Genomic DNA, 16,516 nt, shown 5'->3' with positions numbered 1-16,516 from the left:
AGTAAACCAGCAGGTTTAGTAAATGTAACTATATCCTAATAGCAGCTCTGGGAATGCGGCTCCATCAGAAAAATAAACTTTTTCATGGCTCTAGCAGGTAACTTTTTCACAGATACCTTTAAACGACCTGTGAAGAGTAATGACTGGTTTTCTTTAAAACTTCAGTATATTGAACAAATGGATTAAGAAAAGAAATTCTGAAAATAGGTCCTAAATATGGTGTAAGGACTCAGAAACCAAATAGCAAAACCTATCAACTTCAGAAAAATAAGGGTTTCTGATACAAGTGCAGGAATTGAGAGTATATACACAATATAAATGTTACAAAATTCAATGAAAAATTTTTGTTATATAAAACCCTGTGATGATTTAATTTAGCCACTGTTTCTACTAAGCCCTATTTAAAAACGTGCAGTTTAATACAAACTATATATGAAAGGTAGATCACTTCTCATCACATATATTCACTGTGAATTCTAGTTCAGGTCTCATAATTATGTGACTAACATATTGTTTTGCTCTCATTTCCTTGCCAAATCAACCTAGCCCAAAGAGAAGGGATTGAAACCTATTCCTTCCTGTGAATCATCACACAGATTGTTTGCAGGACTCCAGTCAATTGCAGATGGAAACTCACTCAGGAGCATACAAGTTTGTTAGTGGTGGGTTGGTTTTTCTTCTTTACTGGAGGTAATGTGGAAGCAAACTACTCCACTTAAATTGGAAAGCAGAGCGAGTTGGGCAAACTTACCAGAGTTAATTCTCAAACCTATTTGTATTCTATCTGAATAATTTTGTTATGCTGCTTATAAAAGAAAGCCTTTCTTCACAGTAAATTAGTATTCCTTTCCCTTTAATAAAGGACTCAAACATTAAAGAAAAAAATCAGTCATTTGCTTTCTCCATAATTGTCAGCTGTTTTGTTGCAGACAGTGCAATGGTGTGCCTTTTTTTGGAAATGTTAATTGAATCAAAGTAAATCATCATGAATTCCAGCCTCTGGAATACATCCATCCATTTATGTATTCTCTAAATTAAATGCTAAATTACCACAGCCTTTACCTTAATGCATTCTCGTGAAGTTAGTTTGCTCTTGGGTTTTTTCCTCCCATTTTGGGACAAAAGAAGTGACTTCCAGCTTCCAGTGAGAAAATAATTCCATATAGAACATGTTAAGGGATGGAATGAGAAGACAGAAACTCCATAGCCTGTACAGTTCAAGAGATAAAAGAGTTAACAATGGTACAGGGTTTCTGCCTTCTTTCCTGGCAGGGCTTTCAATTCTGTACCCCTCATAGTTGTAACCGGCTGTTTTCCCTGTCAGGAAGGAAGTCCTTACACCAGTGTTACTTTTCTACTCTTCTTCAAAACTATACCCTGGGCCAAATCTCTTGGCCTCAGGATAACTTCAGGGTCTTTCTTAGTTCTGAACTTGTTACATACACTGTGGCAGAGAAGATGAGATTCCTGACTCTGACACAAAAGGAATCTGTCCATACTTCCGTTTCACAAGACTACTCACAAGCTCTCAGCTCAACTTGTAAATCACAGAGAAGGCTTTGCTTTTCTCCTGTACCAGGAACAGGAAACCTAATTCAATATCAACTGAGAGATTAATACCAGCAAGTAGAGGAGCACAGTAAAGTAATAATTACGCCAACAATAACAAAACTCCATTCTACTGCTACCAAATTCAGCAACAGAACTACAGTGAGAGTCAGACTTACCTCTAAAAGAGCAAGAGATCATTGCCTTTTATGTTTCTGAGCCAAAGAGCCCATAGCAGGCTAGGAGCTGTTTCCATCCCCTAGGCCTGCCTTTAGGATTCATATTTAACAGTTTAATATGCTTCCTTCTTTATTTTAAGATCTCTCTGGGATTCCAAGAATGTTGCATTTGCATGTGTGCAACTAATACTGCTGTTCTAAGAACAAATGCCCAGTAGTATCTCCTGCTTAGTTTTTCTCCTAGCTAAGACTAATTTGGCTCAAATGAAAATCATGGAAAAAACAGAGGTGCATGAAGAATAGGGCTTGCACAATCAGAGCTGTTTCTGATTATCAGATCCACCATATCTCCACTTCCTGAGGTTTATACATACCTCAGTGGAAATAAATAAAAATAATCACTTTGACTTGATGCTCCTCCTACCTTTGTATTACTTCAGTTCTCATTTCAGAAAAAAAATCTTATTTGATGCATGAATGGGTTCAGATGGAATGTAGGAAAATGCATTAAAAACCATCTCAAATGCCCTAACTGGACACTGGGAGAAACATTAAACTCATGGGACAGAGAAGTGGAAGTAGCTTCAAGATAGAATCAAATGAAAACAAAGAACTACAGAGGAAGACCTGATAATGGGGGAGGGGACAGTATAAGAAACTAACCTTATGTTTATTCCCAGACTTCTAAGTGTATGGAAAAAAACCAACAACACAAAGAAAGATAACTGAGAATTACAAAGGAAAAGAGAGAGTAAGAAGAGATGAGATTCAAGAAGATGGGGAGAAATTGAGGTAGTATTTCATACAGAAGGAACAAAGAACACCCACAAGTGACAACAAAATCCCAAAAAAACCAACCAACCAACCAACAAACAGCTCATCGAGAATTAAGGATTTTTTAATATATAAATTAGTTTATTTTCATTTAGATATAAAAATTATAAATACAATTAATGTAAAACAGTATCTGATAAAGAGCATTTAATCAGTTCATCTGTCTGTATAATTTGAATGAAAGGCCCTGACGGGATCATTTGATGTCAACAATAGCTTGAAGAGCCACTCCTGACAAACCTAATTGCTTAAAGGCTACTGTGGCCTTCCGACCATACAGAAAGTCACCTTAAATTGGAAACTAGCATTCTACCTTCAGGTCATCCCAAAACATAAGGCAGTTCCTTTCACACATTTCTAATCAGAAAAATAATCAGACAGGTACACAAACTGACTTCATTTTTCTGGATGGGTAGCAGGAATGCAGAACCATCAGCCCAGACTTCAGAAGAGCACAACTGGAAAGCACTGCCAGGTCTCATCCCCAGCCTGATGAGCAGGAAGTACACAAAGGCACAAAAGAGATCCATCGCGACTCAAGTTCTCTTCACTGACTGCTTTTCTGATGAGATCATCTGAAGACAATGGCTCACCAGCTAATGCAGAATGATCATATGAGAGATACCTGAGATGGACTTCTCAGCATCAATTCATAATTGACAGTTAAATACAGAGTTTACATGTGATTACCATAACTTTTTTTTTTCTGGAAATATCAGAAAATGTCTCCACAAAATTTTGTTAATGTGAAGGAGCGATACACTGCAAAGACTCCAGAGACCAAAAGCAATATATCTGCTGTTTGCAGCTTGAAACAGTTAGTCTGCTGACAAGGACAATACCCAAAAGTGGAGAACAATTAATTATTGTCTCAATAGAGGGACAGTCTTTTCCAGGACCACCATGAATATGTGTAATATCTATGAAACAGGCAAGACAAGACCTATTCTCTGCTTCAGTACACAACAGGTGTGTACACTACGAGGCCTCCATGTCACACTGTGCAGCAATCCACTCTGATGAGTTAAGGCCACCTGAATCAAGAAGTGGTCTGTGCTGTGACCTACAGTCTCCATATTGTACATCCATGGAACACTCGAAGGACACATTGCAAAGCCTCACAATACAATGGCTTTAAACTTAACGATGCCTTTGAAAATACCTGTAATCTCTTTTTGAGGTAACTCCTTATAGTCAGGCTAAAATTATTTATATAAAATCTACTTTAGTATGTCATGACTTGAGATAATCTCACATTAAAAAATTAAATTGGTCACAAACCTATTCCTAGAAATGTAGCAAATTTTATGAGCAATGGACAACTCAATCACAACACTGTTTTTTCAGGAATAGTAGTGTATATTGTTAAAGTACTACCTTCTGTCAAATTCAGTCAGATTCTATCATCTATTCAGTCTCAATTTAACAGAAGCATCAATGAATACAGTATCACCATCTGAAAAGACAGTTCTTGAGATTTGATTGTTCTTTATTTGGTAAAAAGACTGTCAAGGCATAAAGAGCAATTAGAATACTGAAAAGGAAATGGACTATCAGCCTTAAGCAGAGAATTATCTCACAGAGTAGAAGTGTTACAGCCAATGTCTTATTCCAGCTATTCTTTTTTTCTGAATTCAACTGATCAGAAACTCATGAGTAACATCATCTCCCAGGTCTTGTGGAAGTTTCCAGGTATATGAACACTTAGCCATTATTTTTCTATCCTAGCTGCAAGCAGTTTCAATTAGTGGGCTTAGCCCACTCTCCTGCAGCATCCGTAAACAAAGATGGTGTAAGCAGAATCAACATCAATGACCAAATCATCACCTATCTTTCTTTTCTTCCATAATGTGTACAGAGACTGCTCCCAAGATGGTCTACTGTCAACACCCACATTGCTCTGAGGGCTGGAATTTGCTTTCTAATAAGCCTCTAGAAGTTTGTCTTCCATTTCCCTTCCAATATGCTCTTCATTACTACATCTGGAACTCTTACAAGATGCAGGCATGGGAGTGAGTTCCATGTTTCACGTCTGTTGTCTCTCATTCGCAGACCAATTTACTGTCAAAGCTGGAGAGTCCAATAGCAAAGGCCTGAAGAGCACAGAGGGGATAATTATAGTCCAGAGTAAACACATCTTCTGCTACACGGCCAAACTGCATCACAATGTAGTCAGCTGGGGAGAAAAGGAAGATTCAGGGATGAATAAGTTCAGAGCGAAGTCAAAAGAAAAAATACAAAACCCAAAACCAAACAAAAAACCCAACCCCCCCCAAAAGCCCCACAAACCAAAACACCCAACCACAAATACCCACACATCTGCCAGTCCCAAATATATGTGGTTGGTGTTTCCATCCTTTCCCACCAGAGCAGCCTTGAAAACTGTTCTTTAGAGTTAGTGCTGTTTTAGACATTACTTTTCTTCTCAGATCCAAAGCTCAAACGACTCTTCTGCTAGGCTGAAAAGACTGTATTAATCCTTTTCCTTCCCTTCAGGAAGTTTGCAATTGGTCTATCTTTTGCTGCAGCAATGGAGAGCAATGTCTGCACCCACCCCAGAAAAAAGGGAGTCCTTTATGTAATTTTCTTGACAGCTCAGAAGTCCCCAGTAATCCTGAGCTAAATTCCTTCACCCACTTTCCTTTCTCAGGAAGACTGTCTATTCCTCCCAACCCTCATGAAATTATTTGCGTTCTCCCTGTTCTCCCACACACTCTCCATCAGTCTTACGGTCATTGTCATGGACAATCTGGAAGTTCTTCACTGAGGCCTGAGTGACTCTCCCATGGAAGTTCAAAACATAGGATTGAGTATCATCGTTCCAGACTGGAGCCTTGTTGTGCAACTCAATGACGTTCTCTAAATTTTTATTTTGCCATTTTGACAGCAGACCCTCATGTTCCTGTTCAGAAGAAAGAAACGTATTTATTAGATTTGGAATTGCTCTGCTTTCGAGCACTGCCTCTCTTGTGTGTGCACTCTGTCGCTTGAAGACCACTCCCTGTTTAATGAAATACAATGACGACACTTAAACTTAGTCCTACTGAAAATTTCCTGCAAGAACCAGGAAGACACTTTCACAGATTCCCAAGCCAAGCATTTCTTTCCACTCTATGAGCTATCACCATATTTCCACTCATAAAAAGGAAAAAGAATGAGAGAGAAGGATGTGTGTGTGTGTACAGAAAAAGGAGCATTTCACAAGCCACAGATGACTGCAATCCTGTTGGCAGGAATCCCTTCTGAGTGTCATAAGATTTCTCTGATCCTGCTGCATCCAGCTTCCATTTTTATTTTAAACTTCAAAATAAAAGAAAATAATCTACAGTTACCTCACAGTGCCAGGCCCTTATGTGATTCAGTACACAGTCCAAAGGCTGCTGCAGGCTGTAAGGTTAAATGTCATCCTATTGGGTCTAACAAGCAATGCACAGTATGAAAGCCAGAGAAATAAAACAAAAAAATTACAAAAAGGAACCAAACCACTGCATTATATTTGACAAACAATGAATCACAAAGAGGTTGAAGTTGTAATGAAACATGACATATGATTTAATTTTCTAAGTTCTGCAACAAATAAATTCAAACTGAAATAATCTATCCCAAGAAAAAGAATCCAAGCTGAAGTTATTAACAGGGGAAAATGCTCAGAAAACAACCTGTTGTGTAGGTCTGACTGATACAGCTATTAGTACCTGCTTTAGTATTGTCCACAGATACGATAATGGGTTTTTGAGTATAACGTAAATAAAACTTACTGTTCAGTTTAGTTACTTTATATCTTTGATTTTATCTTGATTTATTTTTTAAAGATCCACAAAATAACTTTGACTACTGGCACCAACAAAGTGCATTTTTACTCCTCTGAAGTAAGAGCAATATTTCTTAATCAGTGGCATCACACTACAGAGAAGAAAGGATAAAAACAGAGTTAAACCTCTACACTGAAAGCTTTGCCAGCTGTCCAGAACAGCTTTCTGTTTCAGCCTTTGTCCTAGTTACAGGGCCTGGGACTAGTTTATCACTAAGTAGGTATAACCAAAACAGTGTATTCTACACCCTTCAGGTCATTTCTGATGGACTGTTAATAATGCCCAGGACACACCTGACACCTCAGGCTACAAGATGGGTGTTTAAGAACCCTGTGAGACAGAGGAGTGTTCCTGTTTTCACACCAGTGACTCAGCTATGATAACTCCCCTCCAGTGACTCCTTAGCACCTTCACACCCAGTCTGAGGGGTCATGTCTGCTAATGGGCCATCAAAGATTCCAAAAATATTCCATGACTCACAGAGGCAAATCACCCATTGTGAAACTCCTCACCCTGGGGGAAGTACTGGGCATTCCCATCTGAGCCTAAGCATGTATAATCTTGGGATTTGGGGACTTCTGGTACCACTTGTCAGATCCAGAGAAGGACCAGAACCTCAGCAGGACTGTGACTGCCACTCTCAACAAGACAGTGACCATCATCCTCACCAACAGGTTTTCCTTTCTTTTTACTTTGCACTCAGGGGAGACCACGTCGTGCTCAGCACAGGGCTAACAAACACTATACTGTTTGTGCCCCAGGGAGGTGGGTTACACATCTGTTCTTTGTGGGCTAAAACCAGTTCTTCTCTGTATCATTGTATTTATTGTAATCATTTTAGTAAATTGTAACTCTGAATTATAATCCCTCTTGAGCTGGATTCGTTTCTCCTTCCGGTTTCCCTTTAAACCAGCACAGCCTTGTCCACTGTCAGTATGTTTCTCTGATAGCAAAACAGTTGGGAAAATATGGGAGGAAAATAAAGGCAGGGTGATGGAATCATTACTGTACTGACAGGGGCAATAGCAATACCAATTGAAAGGCAATGAATAAGTGACCATTTGAAGATATAATTTTCCTGCCCATTTGCAAAATTAAGTCTCTTTTCCAGGTACTCATGACTCTGAATTTCTATTCTTGAAGATTTTTTTCTCTGACCTCAAGAAATACATTCTGTTCTACTCATATCTACTCACAACATGGCTGCAAAAAACATTTTCTATCCTAAAACATTTGCCATGTCTTAGCTGGCACCTGTTATTTCTGCCTTTTGTCTTCTAGTATATGAAGCATAAAACTGAGTGCCATCATCTAGTAAATGGACTGGAGCTGGACCAAGGGTTGGACTTGATGATCTCGAGGTCTTTTCCAACCCAATTGATTCTATGATTCTATGAAATCCACATTAAGGGAACTGATTGTTTTTCATCATACACCTTAATATATCTTCAGATACAATTCTGTAAGCTTTTGGCTATAATGTCCTGCACATGTATGAGAAATACTCTCTAATAGTTATAACTCCATCCTTCTCCTCATCCCTCTTTCTTCTAAAGAATCCTCCTTTTCTGTGACTCCTACAAAGAGGCTGACAGCATTCTGATGAAAAACATACTTACTGTCTTGCTACTACCCCAGCATTCCACCTTATCTATTACCTATCTGCTGCAATTCATATGCTGGCTGAGAGTGCAAGCTCCTGGGAGAAGCAAGCGTGTCCTGTGTTCATTCAGCTCTCAGGGAACAACCATGAGGATGGCTTGCAGGTGAAATAGCAACAACACGCAGATAAGAAAATAATATTCAGGCTGATCAAAGGACAAGTAAGGATAGAAACATTAATCAGAAGGATAAAAACATTAATCGGAAGGATACAGATTAAGTAAAAGGCAAGAATTAATTAATCAACACATTTAGGCTACACAGTATTTACTCTCCACTACACTTGCTAGACCTGTGGGTATTGACAACCTTGCTCTAAACTCTGATGGTGAGTAACATCCAGACATCCACAGGGAAATTGTAACCTCTTCCTCAAATCTAAAACATGAACAAACTGTGTAACTCACATTTCGTGGACGGATTGGAATTCGCTTATGATTCATGTTCATCCCTGGAATGATCACAGACATTTTTCTGGGACCCTTGAATCCTAAGATATTGGTTTCCTGAAAGACACGGGAAGACATTATTTTCAGTAAATGAGATATTCCATCTCAAATAAGGACAGCAAAACTGAATTCTTGTCCATATTTGTATTAGTTTTTAGAGTTTTGCTGACTACAACTCTAGTAGTAATTATTAACTTCAACTGTATTTAGTCATTGAGAACTGCTTTCTCTCACATTTAGAGAACAGTGTTGTGAGACATATTTGGTATGAAATAATTTAGAGAGATCTGTTTTCCCATTGAAACATTTACAACAAAATTAAACAAGTGCAATTTCCAGGCTTAAGTTTTTGCATTTGAGGCAATAATATGCCAAAATCTTGCAAGTGAACAGGCATTAAATATGCTAAAAGGCAAATATCTTTGACCTAAGTCTATGTTGTCTGTATGTCACCAGTTAGTCGAAAACATTCCTGAACAATAAACTACATTCATCTTCTGTGCTGTTATTTGTGTTTAAGAGAATACCTATGATTTTCTCTCAAATTATGCTGTTTTGTAAATAACTAAGAACAGACTCAGAAAGGGGAGTATTTAGCATCTATCCAAGGTCAAACCTTAAGTCAAGCAGATTTTTTCAGAGTACTGCAGGACACTGCTCCAAGTGGATTGAGTACAAAAAGCAAAGGAAAAAAGTCCTGGTATTCTCAAATCATACATTTAATAATGGCAGCCAAAATCCAGAGGTCCATTTAAAGTGTTCAGTAACAATATCAGTGCTAACCTGTAAAATTCCCAAAGACCAATTAAAAATCCAGAGTGTTTCAGGAGTACTGAATTGATTGATAGAAGTGGTACAGCTTCTTCTAACATGTCAGTGTGTTTTGCAGACACAGACAAAGGTCTCTGGAGTTGCAACTTCTATTATTTCACATATAAGAATGAGGGTACAGACTTAGTTCGTATATAAACTTTACAAAACTTCTTGTAGGTAAGTTCAGAATTTTGAAAAGATGGCTATATTAACTGCTGTCCTCTTAACATCTTGCTGTGTCCAGCTGCGTAGGGAACTGAAGAATACTGTATATAAAGAGGATATCCAGTAATATTTCTGTAAACAGGATAGTACTGCAATTATCACATCAATTTCTTTTTCCCCCAAGTGCGATTAAGATCAACAGCAAAAACAAAAAAACCAAGATGATGCTCCAGTAGGCTAATGCATCTTTAAATTTCTGCTGCTATACCTGTAAGAAAGGAAAAATCCTTCCACTTGACAGCCATCATTTTGTAGAGAAACCCAAATTTTACTCAAACTGTGAGACTGGAATATGAAACAATGTGACATGAGAACCCTCATGTAATTCCAGAGTGTCCTGAAGCATCTACTCACTCTGAAGCCTTGCCTGAGGTGGTCCACAAGTGAAGAAAATATCTCTAGGACATAACTAATGAATCATGATTTCCCTAGAACCACATCCTTACTAACAACAATCTGCTACAGCAGTAATACCAGCTCCCTCCTATCCCCCCAAATGCCTTTAGTTCTGCAAAAAATAATTCTACTTCATAGGGTTCTCCCAGTTCCTTCTCAATGTCTGCCAGATACCAGCTGGGCAAGGGGCAGCTCATTTGGGGTTAGCTTGGGTCTCTCTCTCTCACAGAAGATTTCTGGCATTGATTTCTTTTTCATTAAACTCTTAAGAACTTATCTTTGAGGCCTCTGCCCTTTGTTGTATCTGGTTGAAATTAGTTACTTGGTTTCAAAGTTAAGTGGGGGAGCCTGACAGAAGCATGATTTTTAAGCCCCATTTCCTCAGTAACCTGCACAAAGAAGAGAGGGACTAAAAGGGAGAGGCAGTACTTACGTAACAAATAGCTGCAAGCTCCTGTCTTGTATGAGCCTTTTCCACTAGACTTTGTGCCTTGGTTGGGTTAACTCCATGGTCATAGACTGTAAATTTAGTTCCCATGAGGTTTGACCTAATGTCAGGTTATGGAAAAACAGAGAAAGACAGGCATTAGTGGAAAGTTCTGTCCTCTTCTGAAGGTATTGGTGCACACAGTGAAAACACGTTATCTCCTGTCATCTGAATCTTCCTATTCCCAGCTCAGTAAGGAGCTTCCATGCAGTGCCACGGCGAACTAAGACCATAACCTATCCTGGAAAAGCATCTAGACAGAATTTCCTGAATGGTAACACTGAAGAAGGCTGCCAACTCAAGTGAATACAGGTTATGTTCAGCAGAACAAGGCAAGTTCATTATGTCTCAAATGATACTAGAATGCCAGTCATAACCATAACTCAAAACAACAATCCTATCTTGCCTGTCTATAGTTTTCAACAGTGATTCTCACCTGAGTTTCCCAATGAAACTTTCCCCTTTCCGGGATAAATCAGTTGGGTCAACTGATATGAGGTAATTGGATGTTTTGCTCTTCTTCCTTTTTCTCCCCGCAAGAAGGAATGTCTGGAAATATAAAACTTTGATTAAGACTGGTGCTTCGTAAGAATGCAGAGGAATTGCTATCCAAACTGTTATCTCTCCATATCTCATATCCATTCCCCTTTTTGTTCTGTGCTGATATTACTGTCTCCATAATTTTGATCTCTTCCAAAGTGCACACTTTTAAATCCTATTCCTCCAGTCAGTTCACCTGGCAGTCTAAATTTACTGCAACCATCCTTTCTAGTCTTCCCTTCTTTTCTTCTGGAGCAGCTCAGTCTTCCTGCTCTTTTTTCAAAATTTACCATTTTTATACTTTCTTAATTTCATTTTTCATTATATTACAGTTACATTATATTACAATTTATTATATTTTAAACCTGCTAATTTCCTCCTTACTGCCTTATCCAAATATAAGCTGTCCTCAAGTGCATGATGGCCTTCCTCAGCTACTGGTTTCTTACCAGAAGCTCTCCCTGGCACCAAAAATAACCTGAGGTAGGAGTAAAACAGCCAAGACAATGTGTGCTGCTTCCAGTACCTTTCTGTTGTCATCCCTTTCCAGATGCATGTAGTAAGTAGGGAAGAGGCCCCGGTCCATTCCCTTCTTGTCTCTAGTGATTCGACACTTGACACTAATGCCACGGGGTGCCGGGCGTAATGCAAAATCCTCCAGGTTCTCTACTTCTCCCAGCTGTGCATCTGCCTGAGAGGATGGACTACAGGAAGCACCTGTTTCCTGTGGGAAGAAGCATCATATTAGTAAATTAATATCCGACTAAAGACTCTAGTATTTCCCAAGAAAATAAAGGTTTGATGAAACACAAGATAATCATAACCAGAAGATACTGGGAAAAGGAAGGTTAAACAAGACACCACCTGTGTCTCTCTGAAGAAAGTGGCTGAAGACTTTTGCTCTGAGGAAACACTAACCCTCCAAGAGGAATGGCGAAAAAGTACCCACTAACCAGACAAATTCTAGGAAGGGGAAGGTAGGACAAGATGCTGTAAATATTCTAAGCAAAGAGCCTCTCTGCTTTTAGAACTTCAGACTCTCTGTGTGAAATAAGGCAGTATGGTAAAGCTGGATTGATGGATGCTGCAGTAAGACAGGCTGGAATCTCTGTGACTGAAGTGAATGCTGAAATTATGTTGGTTCAGAACAGTGGCAGAAACAGAGTAAGCTGCTGGTGGAACCATATCAACTAAATGTTGGAAGAGCCTTAAAACAATGTGTTCAGTCAGGATGCAAGTTAAATGCCTCCCTGACACCTGATCCCCTCAGAGCTCAGAAGCTCAGCAGGGTCAGCCCCGGTTAGTACTTGGATGGGAGACCTCTTGGGACTACCAGGGGCTGTAGGTTCTAGTCCTGAGGACTTCCCTGTCACTGTCCAAGCTTGCTCGGCCGTGGCAGATGAACCTCAGGAGTTAAAGGGTGGGGCCAGTTCTGCACACACTGTGCCTCACCTAAAAAATTCCCTGCACAGGCTGGAAGGGCACGTGGGGAGAGCCCTGCCCAAATCTGTGTTCGCGAAGCTGAGCCATACACACAGTCAGGATGCAAAGTTATGGTCACCAAAGGAGTTGGATCAACGAAAATCTGGTATAGGTCATTAAAGTAATTTTTTCTTAGAGGTAGGTGAACCTTGTGAATTGTAGCACCCAAGAGATTCCTCCTTTACTGGACCTTGGAGATAAAGTTGCAGTTTTACCCCTGTTGCCAGCTACAGACAGCAGGAAGCCTGAGTCAATAGCACAGGCACATGCACATAGACTTGAAATTCACTAGTGGCTCTCATCCCTTCCCACCTCCAGCATCCTCACCCCGAAACTCCAGCAGTTTGCAGTCACAGCCCAGTCTCCCACCTATCTGACACCCAGGCCACTTGTACTACTTCTTCACTAGTGTAACACAACATACACACAGTCACCTCATAAATATAGTCATAGAGGTCTTTTGAATAGTAGCATGGACTTTTAAGGGTGTCCAGCATCCATGTCCAAACCCTTTATCTGGTCTGAGTTAGCTCAGACCCTGGGTCTTCCAACTGACTGGCTAGTACAGCATATAATTTGTCAACATATGTATGTATGTATGTATGTATCTCACACACACAAACACACAGGAGGACACATTCACACAAGAAATAGCTAGAGATGGAATCTATTAAGATAGTGGAACATAATAAGGCACAAGACTTGGGCAGGCAAGCACACAGTCTTGCAGCTTTTTACATGCATCTGATGCCTTTTACACCCTTTAATCCTTGTTTTCCCATGCTTATTACTCCCTGATTCACCTTGACATCTCTTTTCCCACCTAAATTCCTTTTCTTAAACACTCCATAAAATGTAGTCCCAATCCCAGCATTCTCTGTTTCATCCCAAAATTCTGTTCCCCCTTGCATCTGACAATAAAAGCTATAATCGTTCAGGAAATGATCCCTTTTAAATTTGCATGACATTTCAGAGTTTCTCTGAGTCATTTTGGTGGATTTTGCACCAGAGACAATGGCCCAATCTGCCTCCTTTGAGGGCCATAGTGCTCCCATCTTCACTGATTAGAGCAGGACTTGGGATCCTCCACCCACCGTTGTTCCTTTGATCACTGCTAGGTCTTTGTGTTTAACTCAATAGCCCTTCAGTCAGACAGCCTGACAGTCAGGACCTTCCTCTGCCTCCAGGGATTAATATGCTGGCTACTGTAACTGCAACTACTGTATTTTAACCCAGTGCTCAAGTTAGTACTAAAACCAAGCATGTGTCCAGCACTTATCAGAAACGGATTTCAAGACACTTACTGCAGAAGATTTTTCGCTGGATGCAGAACTGGGCCTCTCAGATTCAGGGTGTGGTGAATGAGATGCTGGTCTCTTACCATCTTCTTCCTCTTCTGTGTCCTCCTCATCAAAATTCAAACTGCCTGAAATTCCTGTCAAAATACAGGATCAAGCATGTAATCTCTGAAAGCAGATGTCATGAGTTCATGGCATCACTAATTCATATATTACTGTTGAATAGCTATTTACTCATTCAATTGATTTTTGTTGTTTCAACTGTTGATTTTCATCATGTGCTATATTGATTCCTGAGCCTTGTAATTCAAATCTATAATGATATTTTGCAGCTGTCACTGTGCAGATGATTAAGCAGCCATAAGGCTTTTATTAATATGTATTTTACATGATATTACAAGATGTAACATATTGCTTAGTATACATTGTCATTGATTTTGCCTATTTTCATGCAAAGTCCTCCATGTCTTAAGAAAATTGAAAAAAAGTAAATCCAGATCAATATGCTGATGTCTGTCCTGTAAATTGGACTCTGTACAGTTTATATCCTTTTTTACCATTTCTCCTTAGTCTTATACATATTTAAATGGAGTACATTAATTTTTCAGTAAGAGCCCCTCCTTTTCTTACATCAATATCAACATCACTAAGGTCTCACAAATATTACTAATGAGTTGATTTTTAAAATGGAAACATAGACTGAGTAGTTCCAGGATTTATTAATTTAATCTTAACCTAAGCACAGTTATGTAGAGATGACTAAGGGTATATAACTAAAATAACTCTGGATGACTGTATTTATAAAAAACTTCTGCACGTATCACTGGTGTTTCCTTCCAGTTGGAACTGCATAATTTTGTTCTTTGATTCCATTATTTAATTTGGCTGTAGAATGGAAAAGCATCACAGAAAAATAACACAGTCAGCCTGCTGAACTGAATTATTTTCTGACAGACCGTGTTATAACAGTGCTCCAAGATGGCACTGCATAGAAGGGGCACTGCTGGAAGTCTCAGATAAAAGGGAAAAATCAAGTCTTAACAACCTGTCAGTAAACTTCCCAAAGGACGTTTGGGAAGAGGAACAGCGTTAACCCCAGTACCCCAGCCAATTTCAAAATTCTGTGTTTATGTTCTACCTCCACTAATTTCCCCTGAAGTTACTGGATATTCTCTCCTGCTTCCTTCCCTAACTCTTGTCTAATGTTGCTGTCCATAGGTAAGGAGCTGTGGCATCTGACAACTGGATGGGAGTACTTCTATATATGGTAGTACCTCAATTTGTAAGTGTATTGGAAACATTCTGGGAGACAAAAAACATTCTGCAAAACAAAAACAAGCTGTGTACAATATTAAACACTAACCAATATTTTGCTGCAAAGTGCTTAGGCTGCATACAACAAAAAAGGTTTCTTGTGGTACTGGCAGTAACTTAAGATATTTGGCAGACAGAGCTTGACACTCCACTAGGGAACCACTCAGTGGGATGTAACTGTTGAATATAAAGCTCTAAACCCATTGACTGTGACAGCCTCTGACTCAGAAAAAATACCCTTCCTGTAAGTGTCATAAAGTATTAAATTACAGCATTTACTGGCTATAGATGGTTCTGCTGCTCTGAAAATAGTCAAGCATCTTACCCAGATATAACATATCTGGAATAAAAATACCCAAACTTTAGCAAAATGTGAAGTATAGCATTTTGTCAGCAACTTCCTTGGAAAAGGCCAGAAATTACACAGCACATTGATAAACCCTTAAAACATAAACAGTACGTTCCAATTTGTATCACAGGAAGGAACTACAGTACTGCACTTTCACATGTAATATCTACTTGCTGTGCATTTAAAAGGCATATCCTACAGACACTTGTTCCATGATTCCTCATATTTTTTTAGGTTTCTTAATGCTACTAGAAAACATTATAAAAGTAGAAGAGCCCAAGCAAAGGCATTTGCCCATTATTAACTCTTACCTCGTTTCTCTAAGATTTCTTGCAGATCTAGCTTGCCTGCTGTGTCTGTTAGAGCCTCTCCATCATTTTCCTTATCTGCATTTTCTTCTGTTCCAGTAGATCCAGCAGAGAGAGTTTGGAGCTTGGTCTCCAAATCTTGCATTTCTGATTTCAGGAAAGCAGCTGGTCCGTCAATGCCTGCTGGCCAAATGAAACAGAATTGTGAATTCTATTTTTGACAGCTCAGAATGTATCCCAGAATAGTGGTTCTTTTCATCTTCCCTTGCTCAAGCACCTCTTTAAAGTACTGAAGTATATTTGTTCAATTTTTGTCAGAAGACTTGGGAGGAGTCAGGCCTCTGGTACAGACTGCCTATTACTTTAAACATACCAAGCATCAGTTTCTCTGGACATAAATATAGTGATTGTAACTACTTTTTTATGAGGGTTTAAACAATTAAAATAAGTTGTATTTGTCATGCACATTGATATCCTTCAATTTATTTACAGGCAACTACTCAACTTCCTTCATGTTCTTTGTTTGCTCTAGTGCCAGTGAGGGCTCTTACAGTGAACATCATAAGTCAATTTGATAAAATATTCACAGCCACAGGCAAAAACCCTGTAAATGGATGCCCTCTATCTTTTTGTTAGAAATGAAATGTCCATGTTTGAACATGCGTTTCCTAACTGGTGGAGACATCTTGATGTCAGAGTCTGTCATAATACCTAATATGCATCTGTGTAGCAGACAATATGTAAATTCCAGCTCTGGATTTCTTACTTTCCCACTGTTTTCCTTCTAAACCTTTACTGCCTTATCCAGTCATTGTATTTC

At 39.2% G+C, this 16,516-nt stretch overlaps 1 protein-coding gene across 2 annotated transcripts in view; it reads right to left on the bottom strand.

Moving 5' to 3' along the window:
- Positions 1–2,625: 2,625 nt before the first annotated feature.
- TULP3 (TUB like protein 3) overlaps positions 2,626–16,516 on the bottom strand; it is a 40,246-nt gene continuing 26,355 nt past the window's right edge. The window contains exons 4-11 of one of the 2 annotated variants that reach the window (XM_071557856.1): positions 15,700–15,879; positions 13,732–13,862; positions 11,472–11,669; positions 10,842–10,954; positions 10,352–10,466; positions 8,443–8,541; positions 5,292–5,463; positions 2,626–4,737 (exon numbers count right to left, since the gene is read on the bottom strand). In XM_071557856.1, the coding sequence (XP_071413957.1) occupies positions 4,604–4,737; positions 5,292–5,463; positions 8,443–8,541; positions 10,352–10,466; positions 10,842–10,954; positions 11,472–11,669; positions 13,732–13,862; positions 15,700–15,879 (1,142 nt within the window). In that variant the 3' untranslated portion in view covers positions 2,626–4,603. The remainder of the gene's footprint in view (positions 4,738–5,291; positions 5,464–8,442; positions 8,542–10,351; positions 10,467–10,841; positions 10,955–11,471; positions 11,670–13,731; positions 13,863–15,699; positions 15,880–16,516) is intronic. The other variant, XM_071557864.1, reaches the window with a different exon arrangement.

Source organism: Pithys albifrons, chromosome 1 (assembly GCF_047495875.1).
Source record: "Pithys albifrons albifrons isolate INPA30051 chromosome 1, PitAlb_v1, whole genome shotgun sequence".
In the NCBI taxonomy this organism is placed as follows: Eukaryota; Metazoa; Chordata; class Aves; order Passeriformes; family Thamnophilidae; genus Pithys; species Pithys albifrons.
This window is presented reverse-complemented; position numbering and strand designations above follow the sequence as displayed.